Source organism: Lycium barbarum, chromosome 8 (genome assembly GCF_019175385.1).
Source record: "Lycium barbarum isolate Lr01 chromosome 8, ASM1917538v2, whole genome shotgun sequence".
Classification (NCBI taxonomy): Eukaryota; Viridiplantae; Streptophyta; class Magnoliopsida; order Solanales; family Solanaceae; genus Lycium; species Lycium barbarum.
The window spans coordinates 101,717,514-101,738,412 of record NC_083344.1 but is presented as its reverse complement, the minus strand read 5'-3'; the positions used below and the strand labels follow the sequence as shown (position 1 = coordinate 101,738,412).

The window sequence follows — 20,899 nt, the reverse complement described above, 5'->3', positions numbered from 1 at the left end:
CATGCAAAAGCTTCAGCTTTCTGCCAGTGGTCGTAAAGTACAAATACGGACCGTAAACTGGTATACGGTCCGTAAACTGCCAGGTCGTAAACTGGCATGCCAAACTTCAACTTTCTGCCAGCTGAGGAAGAGGTATAATACGACCTGGTGGACGGACCGTAAAGTGATTTACGGCCCATAAACCATGGTCGTAAATCACCATGCATGCAGGCCAAAGTCTCTGGTCCTGCTTAAGCTTAAAGACGACCACGAGGGACGGTCCGTAAAGTGGAATACGGACCGTAAACCTCCATGGACGACCACTGTTCACCCAGCACAGATTTTCCAATTCATTAAATATGAGGATCAAGACTTATTTTATTTCATTACAACATTACGCCACTTCTCTCTATAACTTCTCTCTACATTTATTATATGAGTTTTCAAGGATTATAAGTCACCAACAACATAAACAAGTGAATCAAGTGTAAGCAAGCCATTAAATACCATTCAAGTCAAGAAATGCAAATGGAGAAAAACTAGGGTTTGGCTCAAAGTGAGGTATTATCAACCAAAGCTTGTTCCTACAACTTCTAAGGTAAGATTCATCATTTTTACATGATGTTTAAGGTATTGGAGAATTAAAATACATGGATTGTAGAAAATGTGGTCAACTAGGTCATGAATGGTGAATAGTGACATTTTGAGGAATAGTTTGAATTGAATTATGAATGTTGTTGTGTTACGATATGAATGTATTATAAATGGTACTAAGATCATGAACTCAACACTTTATGCGAATGGACGAAGTTGGAGGTCATGACCATAAATATGGGAGAATTAGAAGCAAATTGAGAAATCTAGATAATGTGGATGATGTGAATGACTAATGGTCATTGTTATGATATTAATGAAGGTATAGACGCTAGCATTGGAAGGAAACGTGCAAGTGTAGAATAGTCCGACGAAAAGGTATGTAAGGCTAACCCTTCTTTCATAAGGCATGGTTCTTGGCCAAATTTCTAATTCCTCTATATGAGTGTGTTGTATTCAAGTGATTGACATTCCGAGCTCATAAGCTCACGATCCTTAACATGTACTACGATTGTACTACGCCCCTCATATGACGAGTAAGCCTACGATATGGATGTAGCAATAATGATGATGATAGTGATGACGATAATAATAATAATAATGATGCCAAAGGTGCCTACGGGCTATTATACTTATATGTGCCTATGAAGGGCTATAATGATACCCCGAGCTAATAACGCCGGGTAGGATATATGTATATGATTATGTATAAAGTATGTATGCGATTACGTAACGCGCGCACACCTCTGCAGATGGTACGGATAACCCTGACGCCTTGGTAGGGCCAGGTATATATGACCTTGAGCCTTGGTTGGCCAAGCATGTATAAGACACCGATCCTATGAGGTCGGGTATGCTATGTAAAGGCTATGTATATGAAATGACTATGTATATACTATGAATATGAATGTGATAAGACTATGTATAAAAATACGAATAAGGATATGTATACGAATATGAGCACAAGTATGGTACGAGTACTATTATGGGATACGGATGATGACTTAGGTGTACTAATACGTATGAAAAATGGAAAGTCCTACGAAAGGCTGGTAAGTACTATGATGATGATATTACTGTCTCCCCTCCTATGCTATTTTCATATGATATCTATTATGCTCCTATATTGATGTTTATCATGCTTTACATACTCAGTACATTCTTCGTACTGACGTCCTTTTGTTTGTGGACGGTGCGTCATGCCCGCAGGTGCACAGGGAGACAGGCTTGATCCATAGTTGCTTATCTAGAGATTGCATAGCAGAGCTCCATTTCTTTCGGATCCGCATCTTTTGGGTACTCATTCTTTTGTGTACATAATTATGGGCATAGCGGGGTCCTGTCCCGCTCATACGATATGTCATACTCTTAGAGGTTCGTAGTCATGTGTATGTGGGTAGAGATGTTCGGCCATGTCAGCCCATGTTTTGTATATCATTTGTTGGCCTCGTCAGCCTTGTACTTATGATGTGGCATAGATGTCTATGATATGTTAAATGATGATAGTTGTCTAATGGGATCAATATGATTAACGGAAAAAAAAAGCACGAATTGACTTATGGTTCACCTAGATGTTATGTTATGTACGATAAGGGGGTGCCCGGGTGGGGTAGCACCGGGTGCTCGTCGCGGCCCCCTAGCCGGGTCGTGACAAAAGTGGTATCAGAGCAGTTCAGTCCTAGGATGTGTCTACGAGCCGTGTCTAGTAGAGTCTTGGTTATGGGTGTGTTGCGCGCCACACTTATAAACATGAAGATGCGGACATTTTAGGAATAAATGACCTTCTTTCTTCATAAGAATCGTGCGATAGAGCTATGATGTAAGAAATTCTTGTTCCTAAATCGTGTGTTGTGTATTTCAGAGATGCCTAAAAAGAAAAAGGCTACAGCAGCCCAAAAGGGCAAGACGGTGGCAGAAAAGCGGGCTGAAAGAGCACCGCCACCGGTAGTAGAGGAAGATGAGTCCCAGAGTGCGGTTCAATCTCAGTCCTCCCAGACAGTGCCTATTACTGAGGAGCACGTGGGAGCCTCAGCCCCAGCTCCAGCTCCTCCACCGAATGCTTCGGGCCAAGATGTGAGAGAGGCCATTAATTTGTTGACTCAGTTGGTTGCAGCCCAGACTCAGAGGCCAAGCGCAGGGCAAGGTGACAGGGTTGTTAGTGCAAGGGCCCGTGACTTCATTCCTTTGAAACCCCCGGAATTTTTTGGGTCGAAACCGGAGGAGGATCCTCAGGATTTCATTGACGGTATGTTGAGGACGCTCTGATTGATACATGCTTCAGACACCGAGTCGGTGGAGCTAGCATCGTATAGATTGAGGGACGTCTCAATCCAGTGGTATACGGTTTGGATGGCTTCACGGGGAGCCAATGCACCTCCGCCGGTATGGCAAGAGTTTGTCGATGCTTTTCTCCGTCATTACATGCCTCCGGAAGTTCGGCGAGCTAGGGCCGATAAATTCTTGAATTTGAGGCAAGGTAACATGAGTGCTACAGAGTATAGTCTCCGCTTTAACTCTTTGGCTAGGTATGCTTCGGCCATGGTAGCGGATATGGGAGATCGAGTGCACCGATTTGTGAAAGGCCTAGGGCCACACTTGATGGATAAATGCTTGACTGCGTCCCTTCAGGATGGCATGGATATTGCACTCATTCAGGCACATACTCAGGAATTAGAGGAACACATACAGCAGCGGAGAAATGTACGGGAGCAAGATAGGGGGCATAACAAGAGTGCTAGACCTTCGGGTTCTAGGGGCGAGTCCAGAGGCGGACACAGGCAGCAGTTTCCCAGCCATTCGAGCTATTCCATGACCAGTCCACCTCCACGGTTTTCAGGCCAAGGCCTTGATGGATCTGTTCGTTCAGGGCCGAGTCAGAGTTATTCAGGGTCCCAGTTCAGAGGTGATTCAGGCCAGTCAAGGCCACCTGTGCCACGATGTTCCCAGTGTGGGAAGTCACATTGGGGTCAGTGCCGATTGGGTTCAAATGTTTGCTATTCATGTGGTCGACCGGGCCATATTATGCGTGATTGCCTCTCAGTGCATGGTAGAGGTAGGACCCAGCCATCAGGGTCGGTATCCGGATCTTCGGCATCTGTACGCCCTACGGGGCTAGGTTCACATGCGCCAGTCGGCCATGGTAGAGGTAGAGGCAGAGCTCCCAGTACTAGCGGTTCTCAGCACCGTATTTATGCTTTGGCTGGATGCCAAGATCTTGAGTCTTCTCCTGACGTGGTCACAGGTATATTATCGGTATTCTCTCATGATGTATATGTTTTGATTGATCCGGGCTCTACATTGTCTTATGTTACTCCATACATTGCGGGTCGGTTTATAGTCGAGCCGGAGTCGATCAAACCTTTTGAGGTGTCCACGCCCGTTGGCGAATCGGTGATAGCTAGCCGAGTGTATAGAGGTTGTGTAGTCGTGATTTGTGACCGTCGTACCATGATTGATTTGCATGAGCTAGAGATGGTAGATTTTGATGTCATTATGGGCATGGATTGGTTGGCTTCTTGTTATGCCAATATTGATTGTAGAATGAAGATGGTTCGTTTCCAATTTCCGGGAGAACCAGTCTTAGAATGGAAAGGAAATACGGCATCACCAAAAGGTAGGTTTATTTCCTATCTAAAGGCAAGGAAGACGATCACGAAACGGTGCATTTATCACCTAGTGCGAGTTCAAGATGTAGAAGCTGAGTCGCCGACTCTTCAGTCAGTTCCGGTAGTGAACGAATTTCCAGATGTGTTCCCGGAAGAGCTTCCAGGCCTTCTTCCCGAGCGAGAGATCGATTTTGCGATTGATGTGTTTCCAGACACTAAACCCATATCTATTCCTCCCTATAGAATGGCACCCGCAGAGTTGAAAGAGTTGAAGGAGCAATTGAAAGACTTGCTTGAAAAAGGCTTCATTAGGCCTAGTTCGTCCCCGTGGGGAGCGCCCGTATTGTTTGTCCGAAAGAAAGATGGCTCCTTGAGAATGTGCATCGATTATCGGCAATTGAATAAAGTGACGATTAAGAACAAGTATCCTCTCCCGAGGATCGATGACTTATTTGATCAATTGCAAGGTGCCAAGTGGTTTTCAAAGATTGATTTGAGGTCTGGGTATCATCAAGTGAGAGTCAGGGAAAGAGATATCCCTAAAACGGCCTTCAGAACAAGATACGGTCACTTCGAGTATCGAGTGATGTCGTTTGGGTTAACTAATGCCCCGGCAGTGTTTATGGACCTAATGAACAATGTATTCAGACCTTTTCTGGATCTATTTGTAATTGTATTCATCGACGACATCTTAGAGTATTCTAGATCCGAGGACGAGCATGCGGATCATTTGCGAATTGTCCTTGGAGTTCTTCGAGCTCGAGAGTTGTTTGCAAAATTCTCCAAGTGTGAGTTTTGGTTGAACTCGGTATCATTTCTGGGCCATATCGTTGCAGCCGATGGTATTCGAGTGGATAGCCAAAAGATCGAGGCCGTGAAGACTTGGCCAAGGCCCACGACTCCTACGGAGGTTCGTAGCATTTTGGTCTTAGCAGGCTATTATAGAAGATTTGTTGAGGGTTTTTCTTCTATTTCTGCGCCACTCACCAAGTTGACTCAGAAGTCAGCTAAGTTTCAATGGATAGATGCTTGCGAGCGTAGTTTTCAAGAGTTGAAAGACCGATTGACTTCAGCCCCAGTCTTGACACTACCAGAGGGATTGGAAGGATATGTTATTTATTGTGATGCTTCAGGCGTCGGGCTAGGCTGTGTATTGATGCAAAATGGTAAGGTGATTGCGTATGCTTCTAGACAATTACGGAAACATGAACAGAACTATCCAACCCACGATTTAGAATTAGCCGCAGTGGTCCATGCATTAAAGATATGGCGACATTATTTATATGGTGTCCATGTGGATGTTTATACAGATCATAAGAGCCTTCAGTATATCTTCAAGTAGAAAGAGTTGAATTTGCGACAACGACGATGGTTGTAGTTGCTAAAAGATTACGATGTTGATATCTTGTATCACCCTGGAAAGGCTAACGTTGTGGCTGACGCTCTTAGCCGCAGATCCATGGGAAGTCTAAGTGATGTACGACCAGAAAAGAAAGAGATGGCCCATGAGCTTCAACAGTTAGCGAGCCTAAGAGTCCGAGTAGTGGACTCAGGTAGCAGCGGAGCTACTATTCAGAATTCAGCAGTTTCATCGCTAGTAGCGGAAGTAAAAGAGCGACAATATGAGGATCCCATGCTAATGCAGTACAGAGATACACTCCCTCAGAAGGAGGAGTCATCATTTGATATTTCGGAAGACGGAGTTCTCCGATGTCGAGACAGGTTATGTGTTCCCGATGTGGTAGGTCTACGTCACCAAATATTGAGGGAAGCTCATTGTTCCCGTTACTCCGTTCACCCCGGAGCGACGAAAATGTATCATGATCTTAAGTATATATATTGGTGGAATGGGATGAAGAAAGACGTAGTGGAATTTGTAGCTCAATGTCCTAATTGCCAACAAGTGAAGATCGAGCACCAAAAGCCGGGTGGCTTGTTGCAAGCTATAGAAATCCCGACGTGGAAGTGGGAAGTGAGTAATATGGACTTCATCACAGGGTTACCCTGTTCTCCACGTAAATATGATTCGATATGGGTGATCGTGGATAGACTCACAAAGTCAGCACATTTCTTACCGGTCAGAACGACCTATATGGCAGAAGATTATGCCAAGCTTTATCTTAAAGAGATAGTGAGACTCCATGGCGTTCCGGTATCTATTATCTCCGATAGAGGGACTCAGTTTACAGCTAAGTTTTGGGAGTCTTTCCAAGAGGGTTTAGGGACCCAAGTGCGCCTTAGCACGGCATTTCACCCCCAGACCGATGGGCAAGCTGAACGTACTATTCAGACTCTTGAAAATATGTTACGGGCATGTATGATAGATTTTGGAGGAAATTGGGATGACCATTTGCCACTCATTGAGTTTTCTTACAATAACAGTTATCATTCTAGCATTCAAATGGCACCGTATGAAGCTCTATATGAGCGAAAGTGTAGATCCCCAATTGGGTGGTTTGAAACCGGAGAAGCTAAGTTGATAGGGCCAGACTTGGTCCAGCAAGCAATAGAGAAAGTTAAGCTCATACAAGATCGGTTGCTAGCGGCTCAAAGTCGTCAGAAGTCCTATGCAGATAATCGTCGAAGAGACTTAGAGTTCGAAGTGAAAGATTGGGTATTCTTGAAAGTGTCGCCGATGAAAGGCGTGATGCGATTTGGCAAAAAGGGGAAGCTCAGTCCCCGGTATATTGGGCCATACGAAATTGTGCGCAAAATAGGCAAAGTGGTCTATGAGCTAGATCTACCTCCAGATTTGGAGTCAGTCCATCCAGTATTTCATGTCTCGATGCTTCGGAAGTGTGTTGGAGATCCTACGAGGATCGTCCCAGTGAATGATATTCAAGTAACAGAAAAGTTAACTTATGATGAAATACCCATTGCCATATTAGATAGGCAAGTACGGAGGCTTAGAAACAAAGAAGTGGCCTCAATTAAAGTTCTGTGGAGAAATAACAATCGAGAGGAAATGACATGGGAAGCGGAAGAGAATATGCGATCCAAATACCCACATTTATTTCGGCCCTTGGAAGAAGTCCAAGATGAGACGTCAAAATCATAAGGTATGCATGTTTTCCCTTTTATACATTCAGGTCGTGTGTGGACAAATTTCTAGTGCTGTTGTATTATTGCCCTGTGAGGCATTGTTATTGTGGGTTGTTGTGGCAGGGTGGTAGTGCCACATTACAGAGGAAACTCTGGCGAAATCGTTATAGAATTCCCCAAGCCTTTAACATTCGAGGACGAATGTTCCTAAGGGGGGTAGAATGTTACACCTCGGAAAATTTCCCGTTGGTACGCAAGTAAATGAACTAATGATGTGTGCGAGGAGTGCGAGTGTATAATGTTTCATGGGAAATGTATGTGAAGGGATGTGGATGATTAGAATGAAAAGTCGAGAAATGAGAAAAATTGAAAGTTAGCAAAACTGCCCAGTGGTCGTATATTGCAAAATACGGACCGTAAAGTGCAACACGGTCCGTAAACTGGCAGTCGTAAACTGCCATGCAAAAGCTTCAGCTTTCTGCCAGTGGTCGTAAAGTGCAAATACGGACCGTAAACTGGTACACGGTCCGTAAACTGCCAGGTCGTAAACTGGCATGCCAAACTTCAACTTTCTGCCAGCTGAGGAAGAGGTATAATACGACCTGGTGGACGGACCGTAAAGTGATTTACGGCCCGTAAACCATGGTCGTAAATCACCATGCATGCAGGCCAAAGTCTCTGGTCCTGCTTAAGCTTAAAGACGACCACGAGGGACGGTCCGTAAAGTGGAATACGGACCGTAAACCTCCATGGACGACCACTGTTCACCCAGCACAGATTTTCCAATTCATTAAATATGAGGATCAAGACTTATTTTATTTCATTACAACATTACACCACTTCTCTCTATAACTTCTCTCTACATTTATTATATGAGTTTTCAAGGATTATAAGTCACCAACAACATAAACAAGTGAATCAAGTGTAAGCAAGCCATTAAATACCAAGTCAAGAAATGCAAATGGAGAAAAACTAGGGTTTGGCTCAAAGTGAGGTATTATCAACCAAAGCTTGTTCCTACAACTTCTAAGGTAAGATTCATCATTTTTACATGATGTTTAAGGTATTGGAGAATTAAAATACATGGATTGTAGAAAATGTGGTCAACTAGGTCATGAATGGTGAATAGTGGCATTTTAAGGAATAGTTTGAATTGAATTATGAATGTTGTTGTGTTACGATATGAATGTATTATAAATGGTACTAAGATCATGAACTCGACACTTTAGGCGAATGGACGAAGTTGGAGGTCATGACCATAAATATGGGAGAATTAGACGCAAATTGAGAAATCTAGATAATGTGGATGATGTGAATGACTAATGGCCATTGTTATGATATTAATGAAGGTATAGACGCTAGCATTGGAAGGAAACGTGCAAGTGTAGAATAGTCCGACGAAAAGGTATGTAAGGCTAACCCTTCTTTCATAAGGCATGGTTCTTGGCCAAATTTCTAATTCCTCTATATGAGTATGTTGTATTCAAGTGATTGACATTCCGAGCTCATAAGCTCACGATCCTTAACATATACTACGATTGTACTACGCCCCTCATATGACGAGTAAGCCTATGATATGGATGTAGCAATAATGATGATGATAGTGATGACAATAATAATATAATGATGCCAAAGGTGCCTACGGGCTATTATACTTATATGTGCCTATGAAGGGCTATAATGATACCCCGAGATAATAACGCCGGGTAGGATATATGTATATGATTATGTATAAAGTATGTATGCGATTACGTAACGCGCGCACACCTCTGCAGATGGTACGGATAACCCTGACGCCTTGGTAGGGCCAGGTATGTATGACCTTGAGCCTTAGTTGGCCAAGCATGTATAAGACACCGATCCTATGAGGTCAAGTATGCTATGTAAAGGCTATGTATATGAAATGACTATATATATACTATGAATATGAATGTGATAAGACTATGTATAAGAATACGAATAAGGATATGTATACGAATATGAGCACAAGTATGGTACGAGTACTATTATGGGATACGGATGATGACGTAGGTGTACTAATACGTATGAAAAATGGAAAGTCCTACGAAAGGCAGGTAAGTACTATGATGATGATATTACTGTCTCCCCTCCTATGCTATTTTCATATGATATCTATTATGCTCCTATATTGATGTTGATCATGCTTTACATACTCGGTACATTCTTCGTATTGACGTCCTTTTGTTTGTGGACGCTGCGTCATGCCCGCAGGTGCACAGGGAGACAGGCTTGATCCATAGTTGCTTATCCAGAGATTGCATAGCAGAGCTCCATTTCTTTCGGAGCCGCAGCTTTTGGGTACTCATTCGTTTGTGTACATAATTATAGGCATAGCGGGGTCCTGTCCCGCTCATACGATATGTCATACTCTTAGAGGCTCGTAGTCATGTGTATGTGGGTAGAGATGTTCGGCCATGTCGGCCCATGTTTTGTATATCTTTTGTTGGCTTCGTCGGCCTTGTACTTATGATGTGGCATGGATGCCTATGATATGTTAAATGATGATGGTCGTCTAATGGGATCAATATGATTAACGAAAAAAAAAAGCACGAATTGACTTATGGTTCACCTAGATGTTATGTTATGTACGATAAGGGGGTGCCCGGGTGGGGTAGCACCGGGTGCTCGTCGCGGCCCCCTAGCCGGGTCGTGACAATAACTCACATATTGAGAGAAGGGAACAAGCTAGCTGATTAGTTAGCTAAACAGGCACTTGATAAAGGACCAGTGGTAGCTCATAGTTTTCAGGAGCTCGACCCTCAAGGAAGAGGAATTTTGAACAGTGATAAATTGATGGAACCCTATTTCAGGGTTAGGCCATGCAAAAGAAGCTGATGATAGAACTCGAGAAGAAAGGAAATTCCCTTTGTCGAATCCTTTGGGTGGAGATCAAAGGGGATTCATTTTTCACTAATAATTTTTTCTTTTTTGCAGGGCTAAGCACAAAAAAGCATCAAGAGAAGGAACATAAATTGAGGAAACTGATTACCCCAAATCAGTGCAGCAGCAGCAAGGATAACCAAAAACAACAAAACAAGCCAAAAAGGAGCCACAACTATTATCCAATGAGCAGTAGTCCTAGGTGTAAACAATACAAACAAAGAAAAGGAAATCAAGAAGGCTATACAAGAAACAACAAACCACACAATTACAGGAGCACACAGAAGATTGGGAATATAATACATCGAAAGGTGAAGGAGCAAGGAGTGGTATTAGTGTCGGATGATGCTCATTGTCCTACTCAAACATTAATCGATTGTGTTATAAACTCAAACCACGGAAAAGAAAACCACAAACAGATAAGGGAAAAGAAGCGACAAGGGCTCAAGAGAGAAGTCATATCTCTGGAAAAAACACAAATCCATCACTTGCAAGGTAATTTCTTGAAGCAGAGAACCCAAACCCAGCTCGTTATCAGATCTGAAATGTAAGAATGGGAGAATGAACTCAGGGTAAATGCTGCAAAAATTAAGAAGCAAGAACAAGAAGCATATACCTTGGAAATCGTTGAAGAAGAAGCAAGTTTGAGCTTGATTTGGGAACCAGCTGAAGACCCAGATCGCCATAGCTATTGTTCATGCTTTCCATTTTTAGCTTATCCTTCTAGACACTGTAGATAGTCTTGCTTTGTCTTTTTGTTTTTGTTTTGAAAACGATTTGTTTTGCTTTATCATAAATCAATAAAAAAGTTGGTGGGTCCCCCACTGACCTTAATTTTAAAAAAAAAGGTTGAATGGGTAAAAATATCCAACATTTTGAGGGTATTAATGTCCAACAACAATTTAAGGTTTTTTTTAGTAATTCAACTTTTAACTTTGTTGTTTCCCATTTTTAATATGATATATGATGTGATTTAATAAATGTATTAAGTCACTTAAATAGGATTAATGTTTACACATTCCGGAAGCAACGGTTACACTTCCAAAAATATTGCAATGCAGAATTCACTTTATTTAAAGTTACTCCCTCCGGATCAAAAAGAGTGTTCTCTTAGTCATTTGCACATCTCTTAAGAAACTACTAACTCCTAGCAAAATTAGGTAATTTGACTAAACTATCCTTAATTAAATAGGTATTGGGATTTAATCACTTAACACTTAATAAGGGTAATTTTGAAAAAATAAAGTTAATTATTATTGATTTGGTAAGTGGACACTCTTTTTGAACAAAAAAAAAGGGGGGTAATATTTAATATTGGATTAAAAAATCCAATATTGATACAACGTGGAAGAACTCACCGGCTTCAGTGACATATATGTAAAGACTAGATGGCCTATGCCCGTGCTGCGCACGGGCCCAACACTTCGGATTATAGTGTATTTATGTATATATAGTTATGTTTAGATAATGATAATATATATATATATATATATATATATATATATATATATATATTATGTTCAAAATACGATTAATATAACATTGTAGTTTGTACTCTGTATCTAGAACTTTATTTTATTCGCGTTTGCTACGAAAATTTATTAATACTTTTTAAAAGAGAAGACTTGTTTAAAAGGAAACTGTTTTCCTCTCTTTGAGATAAAATAATAGCAATATTTAAGCATCAGTTGATACTTTCAATTTTAATTCGATTAATTTAAAGGTGTAAAATACTTATTATTTTTTATCAAATTTTGATTTAGATAATTCTAATTCAAATTATTAAATTAATTTTACATGTTTAAAACGAAACAAAGTAGAAACTGATTTTCTAAATTGATTTTCTATTTAAACGAAGAAATACTATTTTTCAATTTTTGGTAAATATTCTCGGTTTAGCTCATTTTACTTGTCATGTTGTCTTTTGGATGGTTTTTTAAGAAAACGTCGATTAGAATTATAATTTGACTAATTTACCTTATTCATTATTTGATCTCCATTTGATATATTTTTTTTTTACGATTTGTTTTTTAACATTGTCTGTTTTATTAATATGGGATTCACATTTTTTTTTAATATTGCTTGATTCTGTTAATATAGGGTTCACTTTGTTTTTCCCGTGAGTTTGGATGTGGTGAGTTCCACTTTTTTTTCTTCCTTTTTTTTTATTGCTTGGTGTTATTTAGTATGGGGCCCACCCTTTTTTTTTTTAAGGGACAACGGACGATGAAGCATGGGTCTAAACCCATGCTTTATATAGTTTCTTCTTTTTTTATTTTTATTTTTTATATTGCTTGGTGTCATTTAGTATGGGGCCCACCCTTTTGGACATTATTAGTTTGCACTATTTTTATGCATAAAATATATATATATATATATATATATATATATATATATAATATATATATATATATATACTATGTTCAAAACACGATTGATATAACATTGTAATTTGTGCACCGTATCTAAAACTTTATTATATTAGTGTTTGCTAAGAATACAAAGTCTGCACTTTTTTTTTTTTGACATTGTTTATTTTTTTAATATGGGATTCACTTTTTTTATTTATTTATTTTTTATATATATTCCTTAATTTTGTCAATATGGGATACTATGTTCAAAACACGATTAATATAACATTATAGTTTGTGCTCCGTATTTAAAACTTTATTATATTAGTGTTTGCTACGAATACGCATGGTGTTTAATATGGGGCCCACATTTTTTTTTAACATTGTTTGTTTTTTAAATATGGGATTCACTTTTTTTTTCAATATTGCTTGATTTTGTTAATATGGGGTCCACTTTTTTTTCCCGTGAGTTTGGATGTGGTGGGTTCCACTTTTTTTCTTTTCTTTCTTTAATACTGGATGGTGTTTAATATGGGTCCCACAATTTTATTTTTTTACAAATTATTTTTTTTTATGGGCCTGTTTAATATGGGGCCCGATTTTTTTTATGGGCCTATTTAATATGGGGCCCAATTTATTTATTTTTAAAGGGGGGGGGGGGGGGGGGAGGGGTCCACAACGGACGACAAAAAAGGAGCACCAACCGGTGCTTCTAATATAGTAGTAAAATATGGGATACTATATTCAAAATAGGATTAATATAACATTGTAGTTTGTGTCCGTATTTAAAACTTTATTATATTAGTGTTTACTACGAATACGCATGGTGTTTAATATGGAGCCCACATTTTTTTTTAACATTGTTTGTTTTTTAAATATGCGATTCACTTTTTTTTTTTCAATATTGCTTGATTTTGTTAATATGGGGTCCACTTTTTTTTCCGTGAGTTTGAATGTGGTGGGTTCTACTTTTTTTCTTTTTTTTTTTTAATACTGGATGGTGTTTAATATGAGGCCCACAATTTTTTTTTTACAAATTGTTTTATTTTATGGGCCTGTTTAATATGGGCCCATTGTTTTTTATGGGCCTATTTAATATGGGGCCTAATTTTTTATTTTTTTTTCTAATATAGTAGAAAATTGGAAGGGACTCAAGCCATACAACGTGATCATTTAAATGTGCCAAACTAAATGCTTCATTGAATCTGGTTAAAATTTTAAAAATGATCAGCAATTTCTACCATAATTAACAGAAAATACATTATAATTTAATGATGATATTTTTTCTGAAGTGCTTTTACAATTTTGTACATGAATATCAAAGGAATAGTTCATGACCAACGGGTAAAACATCCTTCAACTTTTAATGGACATTTTTGTCATTCAACTTTTCAACTTAAGACTCTTCGCACTTTTAGAATATGATGATAGAAGGCATTGTTCCACATGAAATTGCATTGCCAATTTCCCAGATTTACTCTTTTGAATTCCAATAAGAAACCACCAAGAACAAGGTTATGTAGCAAGACATTGTAACACTAGTTTATAAATGGAATAAGCAGTGGTGGGAAAATATATATATAAATGAATCATAAATTACTGTGTTTCGGGTTACAGAATATACTCAATTATGAAACAATAGGTCTCGTATGAAGATGATAAGTTGTGTGCTGCAGCCACAAGAAGCAATACTACTTGACTGAAAGTTCCTATCGTAGGATATATATATATATATATATATATATATATTCATGGAGACTATCTTACAGAATCAAATTCCTCCAACAAGATTGCCAATTCAACCCCGCAGGTTGATACGTCACAATTGGAACGCCGGATAGTGGTGGCAATTGGCAAACGATAGTTTAACACAGCTGCAGATGCTTTTATACCTATTCTGAAATAAGCGAAGGATTTCTCAATGAAGTGGTTTGAGGTGGAAAATTTGGCAAGCCGGCTGATAAGACCTCTTGCTTGCCGCTTGTTCAAACTTCTTGATTGCTACTTCATTCTCTTTTAAGCTGGATTGAACAAAAAATCTAACCCACCAGGATGAGCTCCGCAGTTTGGCCTAAACAGAGAAAGATAAGCAAGTTTCAATCTTCCAAAACAGAGAACACCTTCAAACAGCTAGTCCAAATTATGCAATAAGTGGCTAGCTAAATCAAAATCGCAAACAAGCAAGGGGAGCATCTTATTCTTTGTGCTGCTTTATTTTCCTAATAGGTAAGAAGTATAGGTGATTAAAGGCCAAAGGTTACGCACAATCAAATTATGCGTATCAATCTTTATTTTGCTGAATCCACAAATTATGGGTTTTCACCAGCACTGCCAGAAGAGATTGAGACAAATTACTAGACCTTGTTAGTGCAAAATGGATTTGAAAAATACATGTATCCGTCCAACCCCCCTAATTAAAAACAGGTCAGATACTTGTTTTTTTAAAGTGTTATAACCAGCTGGAATAAAAATGAATACTTGATGGGTCAAAAACGGGTTTCAGAATACAGTCATGTTACCTGCAAAAATCTATATATTTTCAGAATCCACAAATCCAAAACTCTTCCAGATCGCTCAAGCCGTCGTCTTCTACCAGATCGACATCAACTTTTGAGTGCCACCCCACTTGAGAGAACTGGGAATCCACCCAAGACTTTCTTTTTCCCTTTTCTGGACTCATTGTTTTCCTTTCATGTTTAAGTATTTTGTTTTATCCTTTGAGATAATATGTGGTCTGATTTCAGGAAATGGTTTCTGGTTAATTTGGCAACGCTGATATATCGGTGGAAAAATATATCAATTGACCTTGGTGAAATCCTTGTAATTGTTCAGTTTTGCAAGTGGTAAAGCCTACAAGGGTAAACCTGACAACTTGGGAATGGCATTTTCTTAAGCAATTAGTTCAAAATTTCAGTTTCATTTTTCTTTTCCGGTATATTTTTGAGGTTGAAACTAAATATAAAAGAAGTTTTTAAGGTGTACATAACCTAATAAGAAACAGTTCTACCACATATTTCTATGCAACTTTAGGTATATATCTCCTTTTTCACTTTGATACTACTAAAGTAGAGAATTGGTCTCTCCTTGTTAAAATATTATTAGAAGATTAAAGTGGTAGCTTAAAATGAAAAGTGATCCCATACAATACTAGTGTAGTTGACTTGAGGTCGTAATTAGGGAGTAGTTGTATTGGCGAAAAGTAAAGCTCTGTTTGATTATGTTAAGTATTTGGGGTTATAGCCCCACGCCATCACTCCACCATCTCCATCCTTGTCTTGCTGAACCATCAGCTCTAATACCAATCTTTAGGCTAAACCAGTCCAAATATACTCTTAGTATGGGTGAGATATTGTCCGCTTTTGGCCAGGTCCGCACAGTTTTCCTCAAAAAGCCTCACACCACTCTACACTTGGACTTTATTTCTCACCCAACATCAAAATCTATAGCACCAAAACAATTTAGGAATTTGGTTTACACAGCATATGCAGTAAGGATAGCTCTGCCTTAAATAAGGATGATCTATTGTTTCCCAATCTTAAACAAATAGATAAACATCATCTTTAGAAATTAAGCTACAAAGCAAGGATTGGTGACTCACTGGGCGGCCAAATTTCGAAAGTTCTGCCACTTTAGCCCTTTGCTGACCTGGATAACCTACAAATGCAACCCAATATTTTAGCAAAATGTAAATAGCTATCTTACGCTCAACTATCACCCTAAAAAGAAATGTCTCCCAACAACAAAAAAATATGAAGCTTACCAACCTCACATTTAAATGACCCATTAAAAGTCTATATGTGAAATGCATGCTATTTAAGGAAATAGAAAGGCCAAGATTATTCGTGAACTTTACCAGATAAAACAACTAAACCATCAGCAGCCACCCTGGCCAATTCTGGAAGAGTCTTGTTGAGATATTTTGGAGACAAGTAATCAACTGCATCTGTCACTATGACAAGAGAGAATGAATTTGAACGATAGGGAAGAGGAAACTTGATATCAGCTACTCGCACTATTCCTTTGTAAACAAGGCTCTTGCAAGTTCCATCAGTTTCATCTAACTCGTAGGGTTCAACACCCCATGCTTCAGTACCCTCCTCTTTTAACAGTGTAGACACCACTGAACAAGCGTCAGGGCCTACATGCAATACTTTCCGCATGCTGTCACCATAGGCTTTCTGCAATATAGGTAACGCTCTTTGAAGTTCTGAAGTGCATGAAACACTACCTACAAAGTTTATTTAAAAATATAAATTATAAAAAAAGAGAGTCAGATTCTAAATAAGATTACTGCAGGATAAGCCAAGAGCTGAGATTATTCGTTTGCATTTATGCAAAAACAGTTCATAGGAAAACCGAGGAACAGAAAAGCTGACAATAACATTACTCTAAGCACTCTTCCAAGGGCAACAAGATTGACATTTGACAGATACTCCGTCTTTTCAGCAAGTACAATGCATATAAATGAGTAATCTAGCGTTTTCACGAATACCGTGCCTCGAATCTCTTTTGCAGAAAAAGATTTTAAAAATTCAAGAGAAAAATAATGTGTAAGATACCATTTATCTCACAGATATGGTACGCCTAATGGACTTAAGTAGCAAAATCTTGAAAATATTGTAATTATAGCCTTTGACTTCACTATCCTCAGAAGATAAAAAAATGTTCAAGTAACTAAGTAATACATCTTTATGTTGAGTAGTAACTCAAGATCTGATTTCAGTTGTAGCTGGTTACCTTCAAGTCTACTGAAAGCATCAGCAGCTGCACCTATACAGAAAAGAGAAAGTACTTCAGAAGGCACAGAAAAAAGATACCGAACCTGCAATCAATCTAAGAAAATGATGATAGTAGGAAATCCTCTTTGCACAAATTATGTCAATAGAAGATAAAAAATAAAAGAAACAATTGTATAACCAAGAAATGATCCTTAGGGAGAAATACCCAACCTTATAAGATAAAAAACTAACCTGAACCATGATATAAATAACCAATAATCAGCAATGCACCCTGAAATGTCATAAAAAGAAATCAGATCAACGGATACTATTGCATTGAGATCATTTAAGATTCAATAACAATTTCATTTTCATTTCAAAAGAAATAATAAGATCATGAACAGGATAATTTGATTTTGGCAACACTTTCTCAAACTTCCAAAAAGAGTAGTGCCATAAAAGCAAAGGAGATTATGCAAAAAGTGCCCAGCAATGGAATGATAGATATGTCAGCAAGTGTGGAAGGGAAGACATTTATATGCGGAATAAGATATGTATTAATTCAGATATATTCCACCCTCCCATATACTGATGAGCACTGAGATAAAGGAAAGGGAATTGACAAATTATGGTATTCGAATTATCAAAATAACGTTTTGATAATCATGGGACTTCTGACACTTGAAAAATTCCCTTCATTAACATACATTCTTGTATGCACTATGCACACTGAAACTTAAACATTGCACTTATGAATAAAATCTTAACCATGTATAATAATTGGCACACATCGACAGATGACAGGTAGTAAGAAAAAGAAAATGGCCTTTACCACAACCACAAGTCCTATAGACAATAAAGGAGATGGACGTGATTTCGGGTGAAAGGCGCTGATAAACGGAATGCTCCCAGCATCTGCAAGACGGCGAGAGGTATTTGGCCGTCTTGACATTTTTTTACAAAGTTGCAATGACTGAAAAATGTCCCACATTAATTGCAAGTTAATAAGAGTATAATCGCAAAAATTTCAAACACTATACATTGATCTTAAAAGTACGCCAACAAAGTGATTACAAACTAAGCAACATTAGGAGCTAAATGAGGCAAAGAAGAATATGCTGTACTTCTAGTAAACGTTGTACTTCAACAGTTAGAGGGCGGACATGCAGTTGCCTTGCCCCTATGCTAAGCTTTAGTAAGGATTTGGAGGTAGAAACCACAAAGAGCTCGATTCTTTGATTCAAAAATAAAATAAATAAACGAACGAAACAAACTATAGCTAGATATCTTCTTCTCACTTTTACCTTTCTTAGGTGCCGTTTGGCCATAAAAATTATACACTTTTTTCCGGATTTTTTTTTCACTTTTGGGTGTTTAGCCAAAAACTCAAAAAACTTGTTTTTCAAAACAATTTCACTTTTTTACAACTACATTTCACCAAAAACTACAATTTCAAAAACTATGGCCAACTCCAACTCCTACTTCAAAAATTACAAAAAAAAGTGAATTTGTTTTTGGTATCTATGGCCAAATGCTTATTTAGTTTCAAAAGGTTCAAGGCCATTTGAATTAAATGTAAAAGGAAACAACATTGTAATCAATCAAACTATTTGATTCTAAGAAGGAAATGATATCCACCAAAAAGGGGAACAAGGAGAAAATTCCTCAAACTATAGAGCAACTGATTGCCATTTAACTAAGCATTTACTTGTGTAATATTTGACAAACTAAAGACTAACATATTCCTCCATTAACTTGGGTGACGACTGCAGATTGTCTTTTTCCAATTGAAATTAAGATTTTTTGCAAAATGGAAACTTACTTAAGTCTCTCTCTAACCCATAAAGTAGGGGTAAGGTCTGCATACATCCTATCCTTCCCAGACCCCACTTGTTGGATTACACTGGGTATGTTGTTCGAAACTTACTTAAGTGCATTCCAAACATATTGTGGCCTCGAAGACTTTGGTCTAGTGGTAAGAGGGGAACACATGATGTGTGGGTTAGGCCCACGTCATGGGTTCAAACCCTACCACAGACAAGCCTCATATTTACCGAGTTTCAAACCGTGCACCACTAGTCCTCCGGAATTTCATAGTTATCATAAAAAAATATATGTATAAAGCGAAGATATCAAGGTAGGGTAAGGTCTCGTACACTCTACCCTCTCCAGACCCCACCCGGAGGAATTATACTGGGTATAAAAAATGAAAAAATGCCTAGTGCGGGTTACCTCTCCCGTGTGGTTTGCGAGCTATTGCACAGGAGCTGGGTTTACCCTGTGCGCACCCAAAAGGGTAGCGGCTGCAGGTTCCCATATCATCAAAAAAAAAAATGAAAAAAGAACATATCATTTTGATTTAGCTATTTCAGGCTTACTATAAGCAGTTACTGAAACTGGCAAAAAAAAAAAAAAAAGGGTTTTCCTCGGCCCTATTTACCGGTCTGAGCAAGACACAAACTTCTTGAAATTGAATATTCAAAATGAAACCAACTGCCACACGTTTGAACAATATATATTTATATAGTTGAAAAGAGAACAATGCTTAATATACTTATAATTTTTTTTATGACATGGGAACCCGCACCCAGCTCCTACGTAATAGCTCGCAAACCACACACCCGAACTAGGCAAGCCCCGTGCGACGAGCTCGACCCAGAAGCTTAATATACTTAAAATCAACTTCACACTCACTGCCACAAAATTAGTAGTGGGTGCAACTTAAGATTTTGTATCCTTCGAATATAGTAGCTACTCTAAATGTGGCAATTAGTTATTTGCCTACTATTGCCATAATCTTCAAATATAATAATTATTTCACACACCAAAAAGGGCAAAAAAAAAAAAAAAGGTGTATAAATGCAACTGAAGAGTGTCATACCTGAGTGGAGTAGAGAGAGAGATGTTGAGGTTGAAGTTGGGATCTGGATCGCTTTGTTCTGTCCTCTCAGGAGAGGAAAATTAGAGTGGGAAAAAAAAAAAAAAAAGGAAAAAGATAAAAGGGACAAAACAAAGGCCTGAGATATTCTATTTTTTTTTAAACCTATTTATTTGTTGGGGAGCAAAAAAGAGTTATTTTCTTCTCCCAATTTTATCAAAAACAAATTTAAACTCCCCTCCGTAGTTCATAAAAGAGAAATTTAGCAATCTGAAAGATTAGACATACTATCTGATGGAACATATTAAAATGCATCGGTAATATCAAAAATAAATATTATTATAAGTTAAGAAATCCATTCATTTGTCGCTTTTTAATTCCAAAAAGATTAACTAATTCAAAAGCCATACGTTTCAATTTTTTGTGTGAATTAAACATTTGTATCTTAATTATTTGCAAGGAATATTATATATTTAACAATTACGCAAAAAATATTATAATTGTTTAGCCAAGTTTTTTAGATGACAAAAATGTTTCTTTTTTTTTTTTTCCAAAAGTGCTTATTTTAAAAAAGTGAGTTGTTTGGTCAAACTTTTGGGGGAAAATGAGCGCTTTTAAAGAGTAGCCTATGTCTTTTTTCAAAAGCTAAAAATAAATTATTTTTTTCTCAAAAACACTTTTTTTAAAGCACTTTTGAGAAAATACACTTAGACACACTTTTTAAAAGTTTGGTCAAACACTAATTGCTGCTCAAAAGTATTTTTAAAATTAATTGACCAAACACAAACTATTTCTAACCAAAATTACTTTTTTAAAAAACACTTTCAAATT

General features: G+C 38.1%; 1 protein-coding gene across 2 annotated transcripts; it reads right to left on the bottom strand.

Moving 5' to 3' along the window:
* Positions 1 to 14,034: 14,034 nt before the first annotated feature.
* LOC132606459 (probable pectin methylesterase CGR3) lies at positions 14,035 to 20,335 on the bottom strand. Of its 2 annotated transcripts, none has more exons than XM_060319972.1 (7): positions 20,072 to 20,335; positions 18,023 to 18,163; positions 17,443 to 17,482; positions 17,210 to 17,236; positions 16,326 to 16,700; positions 16,071 to 16,126; positions 14,035 to 14,543 (listed from the first exon to the last, which is right to left on the bottom strand). In XM_060319972.1, exons 2-7 carry the CDS (start codon positions 18,140 to 18,142, stop codon positions 14,391 to 14,393), a joined length of 771 nt encoding a protein of 256 aa, XP_060175955.1. In that variant the 5' UTR covers positions 18,143 to 18,163; positions 20,072 to 20,335; the 3' UTR covers positions 14,035 to 14,390. The 2 variants fall into 2 exon arrangements, with proteins under 2 accessions (XP_060175955.1, XP_060175954.1); XM_060319971.1 differs by having other exon boundaries at positions 17,210 to 17,242; positions 20,072 to 20,330.
* Positions 20,336 to 20,899: the final 564 nt, after the last annotated feature.

Excerpts from the sequence above, each read along its gene's own strand:
- LOC132606459 (XM_060319971.1), bottom strand. The coding sequence starts at position 18,142 with ATGTCAAGACGGCCAAATACCTCTCGCCGTCTTGCAGATGCTGGGAGC. Across the intron at positions 16,701-17,209 it reads TGCTTTCAGTAGACTTGAAG|GTAGTGTTTCATGCACTTCA; the intron begins GTAACCAGCTAC and ends TAAACTTTGTAG. Across the intron at positions 14,544-16,070 it reads TTTCGAAATTTGGCCGCCCA|GCCAAACTGCGGAGCTCATC; the intron begins GTGAGTCACCAA and ends TTCTCTGTTTAG.